General features: G+C 46.5%; 1 protein-coding gene across 1 annotated transcript in view; it reads right to left on the reverse strand.

Moving 5' to 3' along the window:
* Positions 1-559: 559 nt before the first annotated feature.
* LOC147614639 (putative serine acetyltransferase 2) overlaps positions 560-20,975 on the reverse strand; it is a 28,081-nt gene continuing 7,665 nt past the window's right edge. Inside the window, exons 5-10 of the mRNA XM_086779908.1 lie at positions 2,183-2,278; positions 1,999-2,023; positions 1,662-1,756; positions 1,349-1,515; positions 1,139-1,212; positions 560-943 (exon numbers count right to left, since the gene is read on the reverse strand). Of these exons, the coding sequence (XP_086636034.1) occupies positions 879-943; positions 1,139-1,212; positions 1,349-1,515; positions 1,662-1,756; positions 1,999-2,023; positions 2,183-2,278 (522 nt within the window). The 3' untranslated portion in view covers positions 560-878. The remainder of the gene's footprint in view (positions 944-1,138; positions 1,213-1,348; positions 1,516-1,661; positions 1,757-1,998; positions 2,024-2,182; positions 2,279-20,975) is intronic.

Below are 20,975 nucleotides of genomic sequence, written 5' to 3' on the forward strand. Positions count from 1 at the left end.
CTGGATCGATCTTATGAGTTGGCAATTCCTTGAACATCCAAAGATCATTTGCAGGTTCACTAGGAGCACTGAGAGATTCGATCGAAAATCTGAGGAAATAACGAACTTGACCTTCCAAGGAAAAGCACAGACAGATCCACTTAGATTTATCCATTAAGCATTGACACATTCTTTGAAATCCAAGAAGCATTGACCTGTCCTTGGAAACCTGACGAAGCATTCATAGCATAAGCCTCAAAAAGTTGCAAATTTTGAGCTTTCAGGCCCTTACAATGAGTGATGGAAATTGACTTTTTCTGGACACTCAAAATGAGCGGTGGGAATTGCATTACCAACTCCCTAATCCATGAGCTACAATCATATTCAATCATTGTATTGTGCCAGATCCACAAAGAAAAAAAAAGCTATGTTCTCTTGGTAGACATATGGGAATGCAAGGCTGTATTCTCTTTAAGTTCTGATGTGGAGTGAAAATTGTGATTACAATATTAATTTAGTATGGTCATGTGGTAGGGGCATGTTTGTATGGGCATGTTCTTGCCACTTCATGCAAAGTGTTATTTGGAACAATCTTTTCCTGACAAAGGTTTACAAAACCAACCCCATGTTATGATGATCTAGTATGGGCATGTGGTAAGGGCCTGTTCATGCCACTTGATACAAAATGCTTATAACAACTAATGTTTCCTGACAAAGATTTAGAAAAGAGCCAATACAATATTGATGAATTATACATGCAGAAGTGATTTATGGGAACACCATGAAGAAACAAGGGCTTGTAGCAGTACAGAAGCCAACTTGTAATGAAAGAATTAGACTCTCCCAAAAGAGTGGGAACAGCACCAGCCCCACTCCAATCTCAGTAGGATCTAGTGTGATCAAATACCGGTGCCTCCACATACAGAGTCGTTTCCCAATGACTCCCAAAGGTCCTTTGTGACATCTGTTTAGAGTTACAAGAAAACCAAGTGCAAGTGAAGCACAATACACTCATTTCGAAAACAGTGGTGTTATAAGACTACAAATGGAACAAAGGAACAATAGTAGCATTTGGGACAACTCATTCAGAAAAACAACAGTAGTGAGAACTAAAACAGTGGAACAACAGCAGTCAAGCACTTGAGCATAGAAACTTTACCATGCTTCATGGTAAGCGAGGGAGTGGATTCTTCCAAGACACCAACAACTCTAGCCGGTGTACCTGCAACCATACTGCACAAATCCAAAGAGTTTTGACAAATTGCACATACAGAATGGAGGGCACATGGCACCAGCGACTTTAAAAATATGTGCACTACACCTACACCCTTCATCTTTTCCACCTTGCACTTTGAACAAGATTATTCACCTATGAGGAGGAACATCTTTTAAAACCAGAGACCCTGCAGCAACCATCGCACCACGGCCTACATTTATGTTTCCAAGGATAGTGGCACCAGCCCCAATTAGCACTCCTTCCCCAATTTTTGGGTGTCGGTCACCGGCTACTTTTCCAGTCCCTCCAAGGGTCACACCCTGGACAAGTAGCACATTACACCCACACCAAGTGTTAGGAAGCTTTGAATTGATCCGCAGGACAGGTTAACTCAAAGCCAATGGGGACACTTGACTGTGTTCTACCATAAGAGAAAGACCATAGTCCTATTGCTCCAAAATTTTACCTGTAGCATGGACACTCGATCCCCAACCACTGCAGTTTCTCCAATGACAACTCCTGTGCCATGATCGAGAAGAATCGCTTTTCCAATTCGAGCAGCTGTAATTGCCAAATCATGGTAGGGTGCCAATTAACTACACAAACAACATATCAAAAAATGCTACCATCCCAAAATAAACTCCATAAGGTTTCTTCCCTGATGCATCAAATGCCCACGAGAATTGTTGTAAGGTCTAGCCTCTGATGATCACATGCACAATCTACAAAGGTCCAAATTCCAAACATAACACAGTTCTCACATCTAACAACCTCACAAAAAAAGGATTAAGGATCTTGCCTACCCGGATGGATGTCCACAGCAAATACCTGTGCCAACCAATTCAACAAAACATATCCCACTTAGCTAAATATTTTTTGTAATGTCCACTTTGGGACTAACAACCACAAGCACTCCCATATCCTTAGCATTTTTTAACATAAATACAAATCACTCCGCCTCAATATGATAATTGTGACCAACTATACCTCACTGATGCGACTCTGTAAAGCCAATGCTAGAACCACCTGCCCACGATTCCACAGAACATGTGCCACACGATATGACTGCAAAGCATGATATCCCTGAAGGAAATAGAAAATCCAAATCAGGAAGGCACGTAGCAATGCTTTGGCAGTGCAAAAGTACAAGTATTGATCTAACTAGTCCAGCAAGCTCAAACGATGTAAGTTACAGTAATAAAAAAAAAGATGATACAAGTCTTTGAGACTTCCAAGTCAGTGTAGATGAAGCTTGCTTCATGGGTATAAAGGCAAATCTTTCTATCGTTTCTTTCTGAGGGGGGGGGGGGGGGGGGGGGGGGGATTTTGTTCCCCTCCCCAATACAGCAATACAAAAAGATGATACAAGTCTTTGAGGCTTCCCAATCAGCATAGGTGAAGCTTGCTTCATGGGTATAAAGGCTATCCTTCTATACTTTTTTTCTAAGGGGGGAGGAGGGAACCCCCCCCACCCCCCCCCTCTTTTCAAAAGAAAAACTATTCGTAGAAGAAAGGTATCTGCTCAAATTCAGACTACAGCCCTCACATAAGGTAATGATACATGAGATAAAAGAAGGAAGCAGCTCCCTCCATGGGTGGCCGCTCTCGGAGGGAGGCTACATCAGGGGAGGGGGAGGAGCGGAAATAGCTATGCTCAGGGCCTGTAATGCCAAACTAAACTAGAGATCCAAGCTAGGAAGGGGGCAGGGAAAAATCCATAACCACCCCATGCCCTTGGGCTAAGGCTTCTGTGGATCATGTCCCAAGCCTAGGCACAGGCCACCCGCCATCCGACTACACCGGTAGGACACAAAACAATATGGTCGTCCACACAATAGGCTCACCCCACTTCAATAGCCTCAGTCAACCTATAAATGGCCGCTGATTCATAAATAGCTATAAGTTATGGGATAACACTTATAAACCTTCACCCAAGTAATCACAGCCTGCTGCACTAATCCTTAGGGTCCCCTAACCCCAAATTAAGCCCCACTAACCATGTGGTAAAAGTCCCAAGTACATAACATACTTCCCCACTTGAGACATTTCCACTCTCAGAAATGAATCTGGGAAAGTCCAGCCACATCAGACAACTGACTCCAATATCAAGTTCACATATGTCTAATGTTTCCACATGGTTACCTATGTAAGAACTAGCTTAATCACAAGCCACATCAGACAACTGACTCCAATATCAAGTTCACATATGTCTAATGTTTCCACATGGTTACCTATGTAAGAACTAGCTTAATCACAAGCCACCGTTCCTACAGGACTCTCACTATCTCAGAAATGAATCTGGGAAAGTCCAGCCACATCAGACAACTGACTCCAATACCAAGTTCACATATGTCTAATGTTTCCACATGGTTACCTATGTAAGAACTAGCTTAATCACAAGCCACCGTTCCTACAGGACTCTCACTATCTCTTATGGAACAAAAGACTAAATCAAACCGAAATCAAGGTCATGAGAAGTCCACAACTCCTCTCAATCTCCAACTCACACGGAGTCAGATAACCTGAAATCACGGAAAGAATTGTCGTAGCTCACATCACCTATCCATACCGAGGATCGGATAATTCTTCGTACCTAGGAGATCCATCCTTGCCCGCAATGCCTTAATACTTTTTTGTACTCTCAAATACACAAGCATTCCCTTGGAAAACTTCCTCGGTGAACGCTTCCTATTAAAGTAAAATTGTGCCCGATCCTGAGCACTACTGATAGAATCCTGCAGTGATCAATATCTCCTGCATATCCATCAGGAAATCTCCTAACGGCATAAAACTGAATATAATGAAGTCCGGTCGTTACCAGGGATCTATCATTCGTACATAACATAAACAAACTGTAACCGGTCATTGAATACTTACTACTCATGTAGGCAAACTCGACCATTGGGATGTTCCAAGTATATGGTAGGCTCGAGACATGCACGAAGCGTATCCTCCAAAACTTGTTGCACCCACTCTATTTGCCCATCAGACTGGGAATGATCTATAAATACCTCCCTATCCGAGAATCATAACGAGTAATATCAGAGAAATGCACACATCAGGATCATGTTCAAAACAGGACACCGCTAATAAAACATATCGGGCCTGTGTTCAAACCAGAACACCACTAATAAAAACCTCTAGTGTGAGCCAATATATGTCACTCCACATTCATGCAACGACTTTACAACAAGTCGTCAACCCTTTCCCTGGGCTGACTGCTCCTAGAGTCATACCGTCAAGTTTGAAAGTCTTAGGAAAACCAAGGCTACCAAAACCCATATTAAACATAACCTAGTTGTTGCCACAACATTCCACCAAAATCCTTGTGTTGAATGTATATAGTTCCACCAAAATATGGTATTTCCTCTCTGATGTCTGCTCTGCTGGCCCGACAGGCCGATGACAATCATCATGAGCACGAGCTCAAGTCAATACTGTCAAGTTCCCCTCAAACACATTAGGCGCTAAAACATCTGCCTCATCAAGTGCCAGTAAAACCGGACATGTAATAGATCCTGGCATCCCATACCACCAAGATATGGCCCATATATTTTCTACAAATCCATCACACACCAATTTACGAACTCTCGAATGTTCCGTCAAGGTATAATAAAGTAGCATGCGATTCCCCAAGGGCCAACACATTTTACACACAAACAATGTAGCCTCGAAAGGATAAATCAACCCAAGAAATTTGATATCAACATCAGTGCTACATGTTCTGAGTACGGATCTCTAGAATAAATAATATGCAAACACGTGCAAATCCACTGGGTAACCGAAACAATGTGCCTATCGATTCTCCCTAGCACCACTCAGAACTAGTGAATTGTAATAGTTTCATCATACCAGGCCAGCCGACAGCATTAGGAGGCACTATGCTCCAGTCAGCTAGCATTGAAGGCCCATGAGCATCAGTCGGCCAACACCATTGCTCACAAACAATGGTTGGCAAGCAAGGCAGTGCTCAACATGCAGTCAGGTTGCAGTAATGCAATCGTGCAGCATAAAAAATAGCATTTTATCTCATGCTCAAACATTTTAATTAGCATTTAATGCTAATTTTGTCCAAAAGCTCCTGGCTGACCAGCAGCCTAGGAGCATATAAATCCAGCGCTTCAGTCCCCACTAAATCATATCATGAAATTCAGCATCAGTCCCAAGCAGATTCCAGCATTCCCAGGATCTCTACGAAGGGCATCTTCAGCATTCAGCCAGCATATGTGCATCCTTAGTTTTGGGGTTGCATAGTGGTCATTGAAGAGCCATTCAACGAAGCTTGGCCAGCATCTGGATCAGCCTGCATTTGGTCTACATGACATCGTCATCAAGTTACAAGGAGGATATTGAAGAAGAGTTCTACAGGGAAAAGACAACTCCTACAGAAACGCTTCCGCCAAGCAATGAAGATTTCGTCAGATTGCTCTTGGAGAAAAATAGGTTGCTAAGGCAGCAAATTGAAGCTAAAGAATAAGAAGCGGCACAAGAAAAAAAGCCTAAAGAAGAGGCTGAAAAAGCCAAAGCAGCAGCTGAAAAGAAGAAGCAGAAAAGCCCAAAGAGCTCTCAGAATTGGAAAAATTATTCCTTCTCATGGAGCAGCACGGCACAAAGAACGGCTAGCCAAAGAAGCTCGCTGTGAGGATGAACGAAGGGTCGAGGACACTACACGCAGGGATGAAGAAGACCGAACGCGGGTAGACCAAGCTACCCAAGAGAGGCTTAATCGTGAGGCTATGCAACTCCAAAATCAGTAGTTGATAGCCGCTATGCAGGCGTATGTTTTGTCTCTTCTCCCTACACTATCAAGCCAAGGAGCAAGTTCCTCCACCACCCCAACTACCACCGTCATACGAGCTCAACCAAAATTCAATAAGTATGATGGTAAGTGTGATCATGCTACAGAATTACAATTCATTCATCAATTTGTCGCATATTTTACTTTGGCTAAGCTTTCAGATCCACAAGATCGAGTCCACCTGGCGGCACCTCAACTTTTAGGCGAAGTGGTCACTTGGTGGCAACATTGGTCGAGTCTACATGTAGACCCGTTCACAAGGGCTCCACAGTATGTATGGGACACCTTTGTGTCCAACCTAAAGAAAAGGTTTCTCCCTCCACAGTACATGACCAACCTTGAGGATGAATTTTACAAACTCTCCCAAAATGGGTCACCAGTGCTAACTTACTCTAATAAAGTAATCACGTCAACACAACAATTAGGTATATCCAAGGAGGATAAATTGAAACAATTCATTAGAGGTCTGGATACTAACATTAGGTTTATTGTACGTAGTTTGAGCCACAGTCTTATGACAAGGCTCTCACTCTTGCTCAGAGAATCAAGAAATGATGTTGAACGGAGGTACACCAGATTAGCACCAAACCCCAACAACAATCATCCACAACAATCAAGAAATGATGCTGAACGGGGGCGGGGGGGGGGGGGGGGGGGGGGGGGGGGGGGGGGGGAAGGGGGCTCAAAATAGCAAAGATAATAAATAGCACATCAAGGGGCAAGAAGGATAAAACCTTCGCGCCTAAGAAAACACCTAAGGAAAAGGCCAAGGAGGGCATCACTGGTGGATATCTCCAACCACATGAGCAAACGCGGTATAAGGGGGAGAACAGATGTTTCTTCTGCCACACCATGGGGCATGGTAAGAAAGACTCTACCAAGTGGCAAGCTACGCAAGCCGCCAAAGCCTCTGCCTCCGCAGTAGCCATTGCAACAGCTACAGCTACACCTCCCGCATCGGCCACCAATGCAATCCAACTCTTGCCCGCCTTAAACGCCGTACCCACAGTGGTATTTGACGATAAGCAAGAGGGCGAGGTTGAGGAGAAAAAGAAAGCCTTTATTCATGCTTATGGCACAGTAAAGGGACAACAGTTCATTGCTCTCTTTGATATGGGCAACACTGAGGATGCCATTTCTCCTCAGTTGGCTAAAAAGATGAGTTGTACTCTTGTACCCCATCATCTCGACATAGACGGGTTCACACCCGATCTTCGCACACATCTCTCATAAGGCTCACCGATTCTCATTCATGGTTCAAAGGACCACATTTCAGCAAAACTTCATTGTCTCACCTCTTTTGGGGTGTGATATGATTCAAGGCATTCAATGGTTTAGGGAGAGTGCACCCTGATTGGAGGCAGGACAGTTCCATGATTGTCGATGGTGTTCCTGAGCTTGTCCTAATTTGCGGGGATAGGAGCATTCCAGGTACTCCCCTAATCTCACACATCCATGCCCAACGAGCTATCAGAAAAGGACCGAGTGTGCATTGATTTATGTTCGTAGCCAGCAATTTGTTGTTCAATCGGCAACCCATTAACGCTAAAGTTGGATGGTCTCCTACCACAGTTTCAAGACATTATTCTCAAGGATGATCTTCCACCACAGCTCCCACCCAGTCGTTCTGAGAATCATCGCATTGAGTTGGTCCCTGGGACAGAACCACCCAATAAGTTCCCCTATCGCCTTTCTAAGGCACTGGAGAGCGAACTGGAGCACCAGCTTTCCCAGCTACTGTGCACTGGATTTATCTGACCGTCATCCTCGCCCTTTGCTGCACCTATCTTGTTCATGCAAAAGAAAGACAAGTCCGCACGATTATGCGTGGACTACATGGCTCTTAACAAAGATCACAGTGAAGAATAGGTTCTCCCAATGCCCAGGATTAAGTATATCCTTGAGCGACTCAATGGTGCAAAGTTCTTTTCAAAGATAGATCTCAAAGTGGCTATCATCAAGTTCATATCTTTACAGCTGACATTCCAAGAACAGCCTTCAGGACTGAACATGGCCATTACGAGTTTGTGGTGATGCCATTCGGTTTCACCAATGCAGCTGCGACGTTTAACAAGATGATGTCTTGAGTATTTGTGGAGCTCATAGGAAAGTGTGTGTTCATCTTTTTAGATGATATACTCATTTTTTCTGCAACTGCAAAGCAGCATGTGCAGGATGTTGAAAAGGTTTTGCAACTTTTGCGAGCCAATGCACTCTACATCAATGCAAAGAAGAGAGAATTTGGAGTAGAAGAAATCCATTATCTGGGATATGTTATCAGTTTTAAAAAGATATGGGCAATTCTCAAATGGGATGTTCCCAAGAATGCGCAAGAGATCCGCTGAGATGAAGGATCTGGGGGAGCTCAGATATTTCTTGGGCATTGAGGTGATATTGGATTACTGCAGAGATAGTATGGCTTGGACATGTTGTCCAAGTATGGTATGATAGGCTGTAAGCCTATCTCTGTGCCATTGGATCAGAATGACAAGTTGAGTGTAGGTCTCTGTCAAGCATACAATACCCATATGGACAAATTTTCCGACCTTGCAACACCTCTCACCAATGTGTTCAAGGGCGTAAAGACGCGTCGTCAAAAGGTGTCTGTCATGGGCAAAGCAGTCGAGACATTTCATGCAACGAAAAAAGTGGCCTCTGAGTCTTTGATTCTCAAATTGGCTTCATGGGATAATCTTTTCGAGGTAATCATCGATGCCAACAATCTAGCCATAGGAGCTGTCCTCTAGCCGAAAGAGTACCCAATGGCTTATTATAGCTGGAAATTAAATGATGCAGAAAAGAATTATTCTGTGTATGACAAGGAGTTATTGGGGGTGATGACAACACTTAAACATTGGAAACACTTCCTTTACGGGAGAGACTTTACCGTTAAGACAAATCACCAGGCACTGAAATGGTTACAGACCATGCCTAGTGCCCAACAGAGTGACAGACAAGCCAAATGGAGTCAGATCTTGCAACAGTTTGGAGGTATGATTGAATACATCCCTGGCACAAATAACCCCGTTGCCAATGCTCTCAGTCGAAAAGGCACAGTCGAAAAGGCACAATTCAAAATGTGTAGGAGTCCACTGTGCTTGAAATACATGGAAAAGATCTTGACAATATGAAGGCATAATACGACGATTCGTTGGAATTCGAGACTCAATTCAGATTGGCCCTACAATCAAAACCCGGTCCTATACCATTCATGATGGGTGGTTATTTTACAACAACCGGCTGTGCATTCTCAGGGAAAAGTGACGGACACTTCTCCATGATTCTCTCGTTGGAGAGCATCGTGGTATCAACCGTACGCTTGAGAAACTTGAGCGATCATTCTATTGGCCAAGGATGAGATGAGATGTCTATCAATATGTCCAAGCATGCCAAATATGTCGGAAAGTGAAGGTACCTCATACGAAACAAGCAGGGTTACTTCTGTTAGAAGTCATCTCCTGTCTATTTGTATACACCAGGGCCTCTGTTGTGGGTGTGCCCGCCCGTATATCATTTTTCCACACTCCCCGTATTTTTTCCCTATTTTTCTCATTTTTTCCTAGTGGTAGGAGGGCTGCCAGGAGCACCCCAATGCTGGCCGACTGGACTTTCTTCAGGCGTGGGCATCTGGGCTGCTGGCCGACTGCTCTTGCACCAGTCGTGGGCATCTGGGCTGCTGGCCGACTGCTCTTGCACCAGTCGTGGGCATCAGGTTGCTGGCCTACTGCTGTTTTATCAGTCGTGGGGTTTTTTCTCAGTCGTGGGCACTATCTGTAGCTGGCCAACTGCCCTCATGGAGTTGTATATATTGCCCCTCAGCCCCCACCACTTTCTCATTCAGTTTTTCGGGATCTTGTGTATAGAGAAGAGTTTACACACCTATCTCTCTGTGTTTCTTGTGCTGATTATTTTCTGCAGTCTACTTGCTCTTGTCTACCCAAGTTTGGTTATCATTTCCGCTGCATATTCTGACATGGTATCGGAGCCCTAGGCTCTAGCAGATCTTGGGCGTTTCTTCTGAGCAAGAGGGGGAGCAACAGGTTGCTGATTGGTGGACTGTTTCGGGCTGAACGGGAAGAGGAGGTGCAAGAGGAAGGCGGGCAAAGGTGCTGGACAGCCACTTGCAGATTTTCAGATTTTTTTTCCCCACCCACCCACCCTTTCAGGTTACTCTCCGCGATGGCAGATTTACTAGAGATGGCTGAGAAGCACGTGAAGATTCCGACTCTCCCCACGTTCCCAGTGGATCGTCAATTGGACGGGTCCAATTATGGCATCTGGAAGGTCATGATGGAGTCAGTTCTGGAGTCATATGACCTTGCTGATTTTATTATCATAGGGGTGCCACGGCCGGAAGCTGAGGAAGGGGAGTTATTATCGACGAGGAAGGACCGAGAGGCACAGGCACACATGTGGGACCGTGTCACCGCCAGGGTCTGATCGTTTATATTCCTCAATTGCACACCACAGGTGATCAACCATGTGAAGCACATGACGCTGGCGAGAGGCATATGGGAGCACTTGGCTTCAGGGTGTCACCCATGAAGCGGATATCCTTGGAAGTGCAGATGCGGGTTATGAATCCTGCAAAGTCTTCGACGATGCGGGAACACATTAACAAGCTGCAGGCCCTTCAGCAGGAAGTCCTTCAAGCTGGGAAAGAGATATCATCCGAAGATATGGCCATCACGTTACTTTCCCACTTGCCTGGTCAGTATTCTGCTTTCTATTCCTCGTTGATCACGAGTGGCAGGCTCAGCACCATTACTTGGGAGGAGCTTGTGCCAATGGTCTTGGACCAGGAGGAACGTTTTATGAACCCTCCTCACGGCGGAGGTTCAGAGGCCTTAACTGGCCAACGGTCGAAAGGCCATAATACCAACAAGGGCAAAGGGAAGGCTTCACCAGAGAAGTCTTCTGAGAAGAAGCTTGATCCAGAACGAGAGAAGCTGAAGGCCGAAAGATCGTGTAATGATTGTGGCGAGAAAGGCCACTACTGGAGGAAGTGCCCTAAGCGGACAGGGAAGAGTGCTTATTCCTCAGCCTCAGCTGCGAAGACTCCGGCATTTGTGCACTTAGAGATGGTGGACTCCGATGATTCATCATCTTCGAGCGAGGAGGCAGTTGGCTTCACCGCGAAGGATACCCGGGAATGGATTCTCGACAGTGGTGCTTCCAGGCACATGACTCCATCCCGTGACTTCTTTCTGGATCTGAAACGGCAGTCTGGTCGTATCTTTATTGGCGATAACTCCACTATTCTGATACATAGTGAGGGCCGGATGGAGATTATTCCCGACGGCTAGGGGGGCAAGCATGCTTCCCGTGTTCTTTATGTCCCTGCTCTGGGTTTTCATCTTCTGTCAGTGCATGAGGTGTGCAAGACTGGCTTTCGGGTGGAATTTGAGGAGCATTCAGTTGCTCTAAGGGACCGTGAGATAGGCAAAGTTGTTTGGGAAGGCAGTGTGGAGAATGGCATCTACAAGCTCTCTGCACTCTCCTCATTGACAGGCTCTCAGGTCGGAGATTTGTGGCACTTTCGTTTTGGCCACTTAAATGTGGATGCTTTGCGGCGCGCCTTCCGGGACCAGATGGTGGTTGGCTTGCCAGATGTTGGTAATAGGCAAGGACGCTGCAGTTCTTGCATACGTGGTAAGCAGCACAGGGAATCCTTTCCGAAGCAGGCTTCCAGGCAGGCTTCGAAACCTTTGGAGTTGATTCACACTGACTTGTGTGGACCACAGCAGATACCATCCTTGGGAGGATCTCTCTACTTCATGCTGCTTGTTGATGATTGTACTAGATTCACCTGGGTCTACTTTCTTTCCCAGAAGGACCAGGCTTTTGCTCGGTTCAAGGATTGGCACGTGATGGTGGAGAAAGAGTCTGGATTTCAGGTCAAGACTCTCAGGGCTGACAAAGGAGGTGAATTCTCCTCGACTGTATTTTTCCGGTTTTGTGCAGATCATGGCATCAAGAGGGAATTGGCCAATACAGGATCGCCTTCGGAGAATGGAGTTGTTGAACGTAAGAACAGGACTGTGGTAGAGATGGCGAGGACCATGCTGGAGCATCGTGATCTTCCTCGTCCACTTTGGGGTGAGGCTGTGGCAACGGCTGTCCATACCATTAACCGCTCTCCGACGACTTCTGTACCCCATATGACTCCATTTGAGGCATATTTTGGCAGGAAACCCGATGTCTCGCACTTCCGTGTCTTTGGGAGTGACGCGTATGTACATGTTCCGAAGAAGCAGAGGGGGAAGCTTGACTCCAAGTCCCGCAAGCTGGTATTTGTGGGGTATAACTCTCTTTCCAAGAGATACAGGTTGTTTGATCCAGAGAGAAACGAGATTGTTGTCAGCCGGGATGTGGTCTTTGACGAGCATGTTCCAGCATCCACTGTCGAGGAGCCGCCACTTCTTGGAGATCCAAAGGAGTTTGATGATGATTCCCAATATACTACTCCAGTTGATCCACCTCAGTCATCTCACAGGAGGTTGAGCCCGCAGCTGGAGTTGAGCCCCCGCGATCACAGGAGGCTCCACGATTTGTTCGAGTACCTAGGTGGTTGTTAGACACCCTTCGGGAGTCAGGTGTCACGGAGCTACCCTCCGAGTGGACCACAGAGGACGGCCCTCGAAGATCACATGGAGTCCGAGATAAAAGCAACACGGCGGAGCTTCTTCAGGTGAACTATGCTCTGATGTCTCGTATCATGCGGGATAAGGAGCCCACTTCCGTAAAGGAAGCCCTTTCACATGATACTTGGAGGAAAGCCATGCAGATGGAACTTGATGCCATCGAGAAGAACAACACTTGGGAGTTGGTACCGAGGCCGTCGAAGCGGTCAGTCATTGGTGTCAAATGGGTCTTTAAGACCAAGTACGCGTCTGATGGGTCGGTGGACAAACACAAAGCCAGGCTTGTGGCTAAAGGTTATGCTCAGCGGCCAGGCATCGACTACGAGGATACCTTTGCACCGACAGCGCGGATGACCACGATTCGGACCGTTCTTGCCCTTGCTTCTTCTCAGAGGTGGCCCGTGTACCAGATGGATGTAAAATCTGCGTTCCTTAATGGTGACCTGCAGGAGGAGGTGTACGTTGAGCAGCCTCCAGGCTTTATTGTTCCAGGATCGGAAGGGATGGTTTACAGGTTACGTAAGGCCTTGTATGGTCTTAAGCAGGCTCCCGGGGCTTGGAATCAGAAGATTGATTCCTTCTTTATTCGGACTGGATTTCAGAGATCGGTTGCAGATCCGAACCTGTATCTCTTTCGGGAATGCGGCATGGTCACACTTATCATCCTTTATGTGGATGATCTCATTCTCACCGGCGGTCATGTGGAGCACATTGGAGCGACGAAGGCTGCCTTGTCCAAGGAGTTTGAGATGACCGACTTAGGCTTACTCCACTTCTTCTTGGGATTGGAGATCTGGCAGACCCAGAGGGGGTTTTTCGTCTCTCAGCAGCGGTATGTTCATGAGTTGCTTGAGGCCTTTGGGATGGAGAACTGCAAGCCTATTACTTCGCCGATGGACCCGAACACAAAGTTAACCGTTACAGATCCTAGTGAGCCAGTTGATGCCTCGCAGTACCGGAAGTTGGTTGGTTCATTGATCTGGTTGCTGAACACCAGATTGGAGTTGAGCTTCTCCGTGGGGCTGTTGAGCTCTTTTATGCAGACGCCATTGAAGACTCATTGGGACGCAGCCATGACATGCAATCAAAGTGGGAGCATTATCTTCCTTTGGTACAAGCCATCCTCAATGACACTCATTCATCTAGCATTGGTCGAGCTCCATATGAGACAGTGTTTGGTCGCCTTGCCAAAGCATAGGAAGAATACACCACGCAAGCCAACAAATGAAGACGAGATGTCAACTTTAAAGAAAGGGATTGAGCATATCTTCAGATTATGAAGCAAAGACTGAAGCAAGTGGGAAAACATTGTCCAAAATTATCCTTTCGCAGCTTCGGACCCTTTCCTATCATTAAAAAGATAAATGATGTCTCTATGAAGCTTAAGCTTCCCGATAGTTGGGCTAGTTTTCCATGTTTCTTGATTGAAGCCCTACATTTGTCCATCTTTGCAAGATATTACAGATGAGTAACAACCGGACGTGGTAGACGAAGCCAAAGTAATTGAGCCTGAACAAATTCTCCTCCAAAGGTGGAAGTATGGATCCGGTCGAAGACAAAGACAATTCTACACGAAGTTCGAGACCGAGGTACCCATGAAGCAGCATGGCTCGACGAAGAGTTCTTCCCCAAGTATCCCCAGCTCCTAGCGAACTACTAGGAAAAGCGATGAACCTGCCGCCAAGCTAAGCAGGAGAAATGTCACATGCACCTTGCACTGGCGCGCTATGTGACACACTGGCTCTACATCAGTGCATCATTCATCAATAGGATTTACCTTTTGAGGAATATTTTGTCGTATGCAGTCACCCCATTGCGAGCCCCAATCTGGGACACGTCAGGCATGAGCTACGTAGGTCAGTCTCCAAAAGCCATAGAGAGTTTGCATGTGTCAGTCCTCTTAATCCACTTGGAGAATTTATTAGATAGTGCATGTAGTGTTAGCCTTAGTATTAGGTATGCATGAGTAATCATCTCATTGCCCATGGGCAAGCCAATGGGCCAGCCCATGGCCTCACGAGCCTGTCCAAGGGCTCTTCATTGCTCTAGATAGCATAGAAGGCCAGCCGACAGTATTAGAGCACACTATGCTCGTCCAAAAGGCTAAAGCTACTGGCCGATAGCATCTGCTGGCCGACCAGCAACCTAGGAGCATATAAATGCAGCACTTCAGTCCCCAATAAATCATATCATCATCAGTGAAATTCAGCATCAGTCCCAAGCAGATTCTAGCATTCTTAGGATCTCCATGAAAGGCATCTTCAGCATTCAGCCAGCATATGTGCATCCCTCAGTTTTGGGGTTGCATAGTGGTCATTGAAGAGCCATTCAATGGAGCTTGGACAGCATCTGCATCAACTTGCGTTTGGTCTACATTATCCTTGCGTCTGGCAATCCTCCATCATCATTCGTACTCATTGTAAGTTCTCCAAAGAATAAGCAAATACTCCTGCCTGAAGGGGGGGGAGGGGGGGTTGTGTTGGGTTGTGGGGGGAAGGAATTATTTCATCCTCATATGGACTTTCCCATGCACATTCATGCTTGTATTTGGTTCCATATGAAGCCCTGCATATGCATCTAGGCACTACATACTTTTTGCCTATTTATAGGCATCATTTCAGCATTTTTATGCATTGTCGGCCAATCCTCTGATTTTCTACTCGCCGCGACCAGGTCCTCTCCTACCTATATAAAGGTGGCTAGGCTTAGCCTCATTCTTGGATCTTGTTTCAGCTTCTGCAGCGATAGGCAGCACCTACGAGACCTCCCTCCTGCTGCTCCACGTCATGTACAACCTTTTCTGGTGATATTCAGCAGTGATCTTCTTTTCTCTTTTCATGCTTGCTGTCCATACACAGTGTTTTAAGTTTTTGTAGAAGTTCTTTGTGGGTATCATTGCAAAGTACCCATTCTTTCATTGTATCAGAGCGGGAAACATCTACAGGGACCTGCGTTCTTTTTCCCATGCTGCTGTTGACTGTTTACAGCATATAGGAGCTGTTCACTTGCTGCGTTTTTCATCAATAACCTGCGTTTTCTCCTGTGGAGCTGTGTTTTCACTCGGGACCGCCTCAAGTGCTGCGTTTTTCTTCCTACAAAGCTGCTTTATAGCCTTTACCACTGGAGAGTCATTCTATTCTCTTCTCTTTCTGGTTCCCTCCCACACACCCTCTCTTCTAGTCTTTCTAAAGGAGGTTTGGGCTCTTGGAGGTGATGGCTTCTCGAGATCACCATTCTCCCCTCTCGGGGATTCTCCTCTTCCCCTCTCATCCCTTTGGATGAGTATCCTCTTGTGCTGTTACATGCTGATGCTATTATTGCAGATTTTCTCTCCTCTCTTTTAGAGGAGGATAGTGGTTCTTCTACAGAGCAGATGGATGAGATATCCTCACATATTCAGGAGGCATCTTCCACTATCTTGGAGCCTATTCCTACTTTGACCTTGGCAAATTCAACCATCACTGATGATCCTTTTGTTCCAGTGGTTGTTTCATTTCCTCCTTCTTCAGAGGAGGATTCTACTTCGGTCCCAATACTTGTTGCAAATGCAGAGGAGGTACCAAATTTTTAAGCCATCTATGGTTCCATCTCCTAAGGGCTTCTCTCTCCAGATTGATCCTGGTGTTTCTATCTTCGATATCTTCTAGTGGCTTCTTCCGGAGACCACCTCAATATTCAAATGTACCATATCTTTGCAAGCTTTGTGCCTTTTATGAGGAGGGTGTTCCTTCTTCAGACTCTCTAGAGGATTTTTTCAGTGTACCAGAGTTGGTCCACCCATCTAGCACTGAAGAGGAGGTGTTGGAAATTATTTCTTCCCCAAATGGACTTTCCCATGCACATTCATGCTTGTATCTCGCTCCATATGAAGCCATGCATATGCATCTAGGCACTACATATTTTTTGCCTATTTTTAGGCATGATTTCAACATTTTTATGCATTGTCAGCTAGTCCTCTGATTTTCTATGGGCCGACCAGCACCTCTCCCACCTATATAAAGGTGGCTAGGCTTAGCCTCATTCTTAGATCTTGTTTCAGCTTCTGCAGTGAGAGGCAGAACCTACGGGACCTCCCTCGTGCTGTTCCACGTCATGTACAACCTTTTCTGGTGATATTCAACAGTGATCTTCTTTTCTCTTTTTATGCTTGCTGTCCATACACAGTGTTTCAATTTTTGCAGCAGTTCTTTGTGGGTATCATTGCATAGTACCCATTCTTTCGGCCCGCCCGCGGGGGGGGGGGGGGGTGGTTGTTGTGTAAATTGGGGCCCAATACTATGTCAACTCTTATCTGCTATCTCTCTCTCTTCTACTTTCTCTCTAAGTGGAATTTCACAAACTCACAAGTATAAAGAAGGCTTTGTTGTGTGTTACGACGATCAACCTCTTGCATGCTACACATACCACCAAGATATACTCCATATAAGACCTCCTTTAGACATATAAGCCAGAGATCAATTCCAACATAGACCCGCTCTTGATACAACAAGACTCCTACATGAATGTGAGTCTCACTGTTTCTCATCCAGAAACATTGAGATGAAACCAAGTAAATAATGTCCTATGAGAAGGCATACAAGTTTACAACAAATATAATGATCATTCATGTGAAAGATCAACCAGCATTTACAGTAAGCTAAAACATGTATGCGAGTCAAAGGTATCCTGGAAATAAGGTAGGAGTCATTCTCCTCGGCTGAACGACACCTAGTATACTCATTAGACTAACGCATCACATGGTTCATCCACGGTCCACCGATTGCAAAAAGGCATATCTATTCTGTAGAACCATAACTTGCACACTTTGGAATTAGCACTAAAGTACCAGTAAAACTAGTGCACCTCAGGGAAAATCAATTGGCCGTTCAAGCATAAGGTTTGGAGCTCATGTAGCTGGTGCTCCCTTGTAGCTTAGCACCTTCTTGCCCTCTTGTGCTCGCTAGTCCTTGCCACCTGCCTCCAGCACCCTCCATCATCTTGTGTGCCTGTTCCTCTTCGCCTTCACCTGTGCCCAATCCTCTTCAGCCTCTCCTTTGCTAGGTTTTTTGTCAACTTTTGGACAGTTTGTCTACTTCGGTAATTATCGGTGCTTTCTGGTCTTCACCCCTTCAGGAGGACTCCATGGCAACCGCTCCACCATTCCCGACCGAGACTCCTCCCTTGCCTCTCTTTTTCTTAAGCGGATCTCCAGCTCCTTCTTCGACAATCGCATCTTTGGAGGCCTCCACCTTGGTGTGGAAGATTGTGGGTAGCCGCCCGGTGCATGGACAGCTCACGGATCTGTTATAGGCAAGCCTTCTTGGTGCGCCTAGAAAGATCACTGATATTCATCCCTTAGGGCGTAGCTACTAAGTTTCCTAGGAGGCTCTTTGGCTCTTCCGGTCCCTCTGCCCCCCCCCCCCCCCTTCCCTCCTTTTTGCCCCTCTGGAGCATTCCCGCCACCCTTCAGCCACGCTTGACCCAAGGGGGAGGCAGCTAGCTAGCTCAATCCGCCGTTTGATCCATCATTTTACAGAGATGACCATCACTACCTCTCCGGTGAGGGCTCTCCTCCAGAGTCGTCACGCGGCCCCCCTAGGGTGCTGCAGTAGCCAGTTGACTATAGCTTCTTCCGATGCCTCCCCGTCAAAGAAGATGGAATCTTTGAGGAGACAGTGACTCCCATTCGTGTATGTGTGGCATTATATCACTCCAGATGTCACCAATTGGCCGACCATTTGGTCCATCTCCAGTTTTTGCGTCTTGTTCACTTGAGGCCAGGCCGGTGTCTCATGTGAAGAGGCCAGTATTTTGCTGACATGGACGGGAGGCAGACTGGTGCCACCCGTGTTAGCAGGATGGTGTTGTATGGACGGGAGCCAGACAAGTGCCACCCGTGTATGACCTGGACAGTGTTCGACCCATGGGATTGTCATGCCATGGAAGAGCCAGTATTCGTGCCGTGTTTTGCCTATGGGACTGTCACTCCATAGGGAGACTCGTGCCTGGAACTGTGTCTTACCTATGGGACTGTCACTCCATAGGAAGACCAGGTTTTTATGTTTTACGTCGTGCCATTTTTGTGCCGACAGATATTTTGTACTTGTTCCATGAACGGGAGATATGTCCATGCTACTATTTGCACATGCACACATGTTTTGCATGTTTGAAACTGTTTTCGCATGGCATGTATTTTTGTGTTAGCCTGCTTGACATGTCACTTACTGAGCGGGGACGCCTGCCAGTGAGTCGTGAAGTCTACTCTGTCTTCTAACGAGTTTTGGTGCATGTGAACAGGTGGTAAGTATATTGCACATGTTGTTTTAATATTTTATTTTTCAAACCCTTTGGTTTATAAGGTTTTATATTCACACTCACTTAAAAGTGGGCACCCACTTAGGGGCCAAGGTGGGGAGCCACACTTTAGTTGTGTGTGTGTGGGGGTGTGTGCATGGTCACCTACCCACACACCCCTTGGGCTGGCCACCCACATGCAAACGTGGGGAGCCAGCCAGCACTTATTGTTTACACCCTCTCCAAACTTAATAAAAAAGAGCTGGCGACCACCCTTGAAACATATGATTTTGTGCGCCTCCATCAAAGGGAACCGGCGATCGTTTCTTCAAGCTGCGCGTTTTCCCAGCAAGTTGGGTGATCCTCTGCAGGCGGCCAAAACCGGCTGCAACCAGGCGTGCTCCTCTGCAGGCGACTGGCTGCCACTCTAGCAGGCTGCGCATGCTGCCACCCTTATCAAGTTTCGCTGCTTACTATGCAGGTAGTTGTGCGCCTGTTCTCCAGTCATCTGCGTATCTGCATATTGGCAGTGGCTGTGCCCTAACCGACCGCTGCAGCCGGTCAAGTGTACACTAACAACAGGCGGCCTTTCCCCTTAGGCTGTGTTCCGTCCTCCATATAGAGTGTGCAGGCTACGTGGCTGTGTTCCTGCAGGCGGCTGTCCATAGTGGACTTCTCCTATCCTGCAGGCGATGGCTGCACCCTGTATACAAACAGCTCCTACTTCTTCTCCCTCAGGCGACTGTACCCTCCATGTGTGACTACTATTCCACAGTTGGTAGCTGTACTCCTACAGCCAGGCGACTCCTCCTACGCCTCCTCCTCCCCAAGAAGGCGGCTGTGTCTTTCACAGTAGGTGGTTGTTTTACTTTACAGGTGGTTGTACCTCCTACCATAGACGGCGTTTTCCCTCTTCAAGTGGCTGCATCTTAAACACAGGCAGCTCCTCCTCCTCCTCTCTCGACAAGCTGCTGTGTCTTGGTGTTCCCCAATAGTAGCTGCACACAGACAGACACATCCGGGTATTGGTCTTCCATCTGCAAGCTACAAGTAAGTGAATTTTCAGATTTAAGTAAAGTATTTTGTGGTAAATCTGATAAAGGACTCTCTCCACGGCAACACCCGTTCGGTGCCGGGTAGTCCAAGTTATTGGAGAACCTCGGTCCAAAGGTGCTGAGATCGGGAGAGCCAGGCATTAGTACGAGAGCGCCTGTTTATGTGTGGTCTTGGAACACCAGTTGGGCGCTCACCGCGGAGTCCAGTGAAAGCACAGGACCGAAGAGATTGGACCACTCAAGTGGTCATTCTACTTCGAGCATCTACTTCGAACCTATTGTTTGGTACTGTTTTCATATGTACATGGACATCATCTGGTTCTTGGAACCCATGGAGCATTGTAATTGTTAAATACTCCCAATAAATATATCATATATTGAGGGGGGGGTCGGCCCGTTTTGGCCCCAGTGCTGGTGTCCATCTATCCATTTCATTTCATTTCAATTTCAAGTTGTAATTATGTTGTCCATTTCAAATTGTGGTATTAAGTTGTGCTATTAAGCGTGTCAGTGTCCAACGGAGTCATTCCCACTTGACGGGATCGGTTTCATTGGTATCAGAGCACGGTTGTTTCCCTCTTCCTAGTGGGGAAACGAACATGTGTACTAGACACCCCGCTTTTAGCACACTTAAAACATAATGGACAGCCAAGGCAACCCTTTGGAAGTACCTAATTCGAGGGGTCCATCTAGTGCCTCTCGTGGCTCCGATGCTCTGCGAGTAAGGCACAAGCCCCTTCAAAGGGTTAATGACAGTGAATCAAAGGGTCAACTGTCTCCAGGAAAGACAGTCATGCTTGAACAAGAGCCTGATGCAATGAGGGCTGAAATGGAACATATGAGAAAACTTTTGCAGGCACAAGAGAAAGAGTTAAAATTTTTGCATGAAAATCCCCATGTGCAAAGTGCCATTGAAGCTAGAAAGGCTGATGCAATGGTAGATGTAACTTTTGAGTCTATGGCACGGGAAGTGGGCAAGAAACCAAGGGAGTTGGCACTTGCCTACCTCC

The sequence above is a fragment of the Cibotium barometz genome, chromosome 41, assembly GCF_041138505.1.
Source record: "Cibotium barometz isolate CiBa-2024 chromosome 41, ASM4113850v1, whole genome shotgun sequence".
In the NCBI taxonomy this organism is placed as follows: Eukaryota; Viridiplantae; Streptophyta; class Polypodiopsida; order Cyatheales; family Cibotiaceae; genus Cibotium; species Cibotium barometz.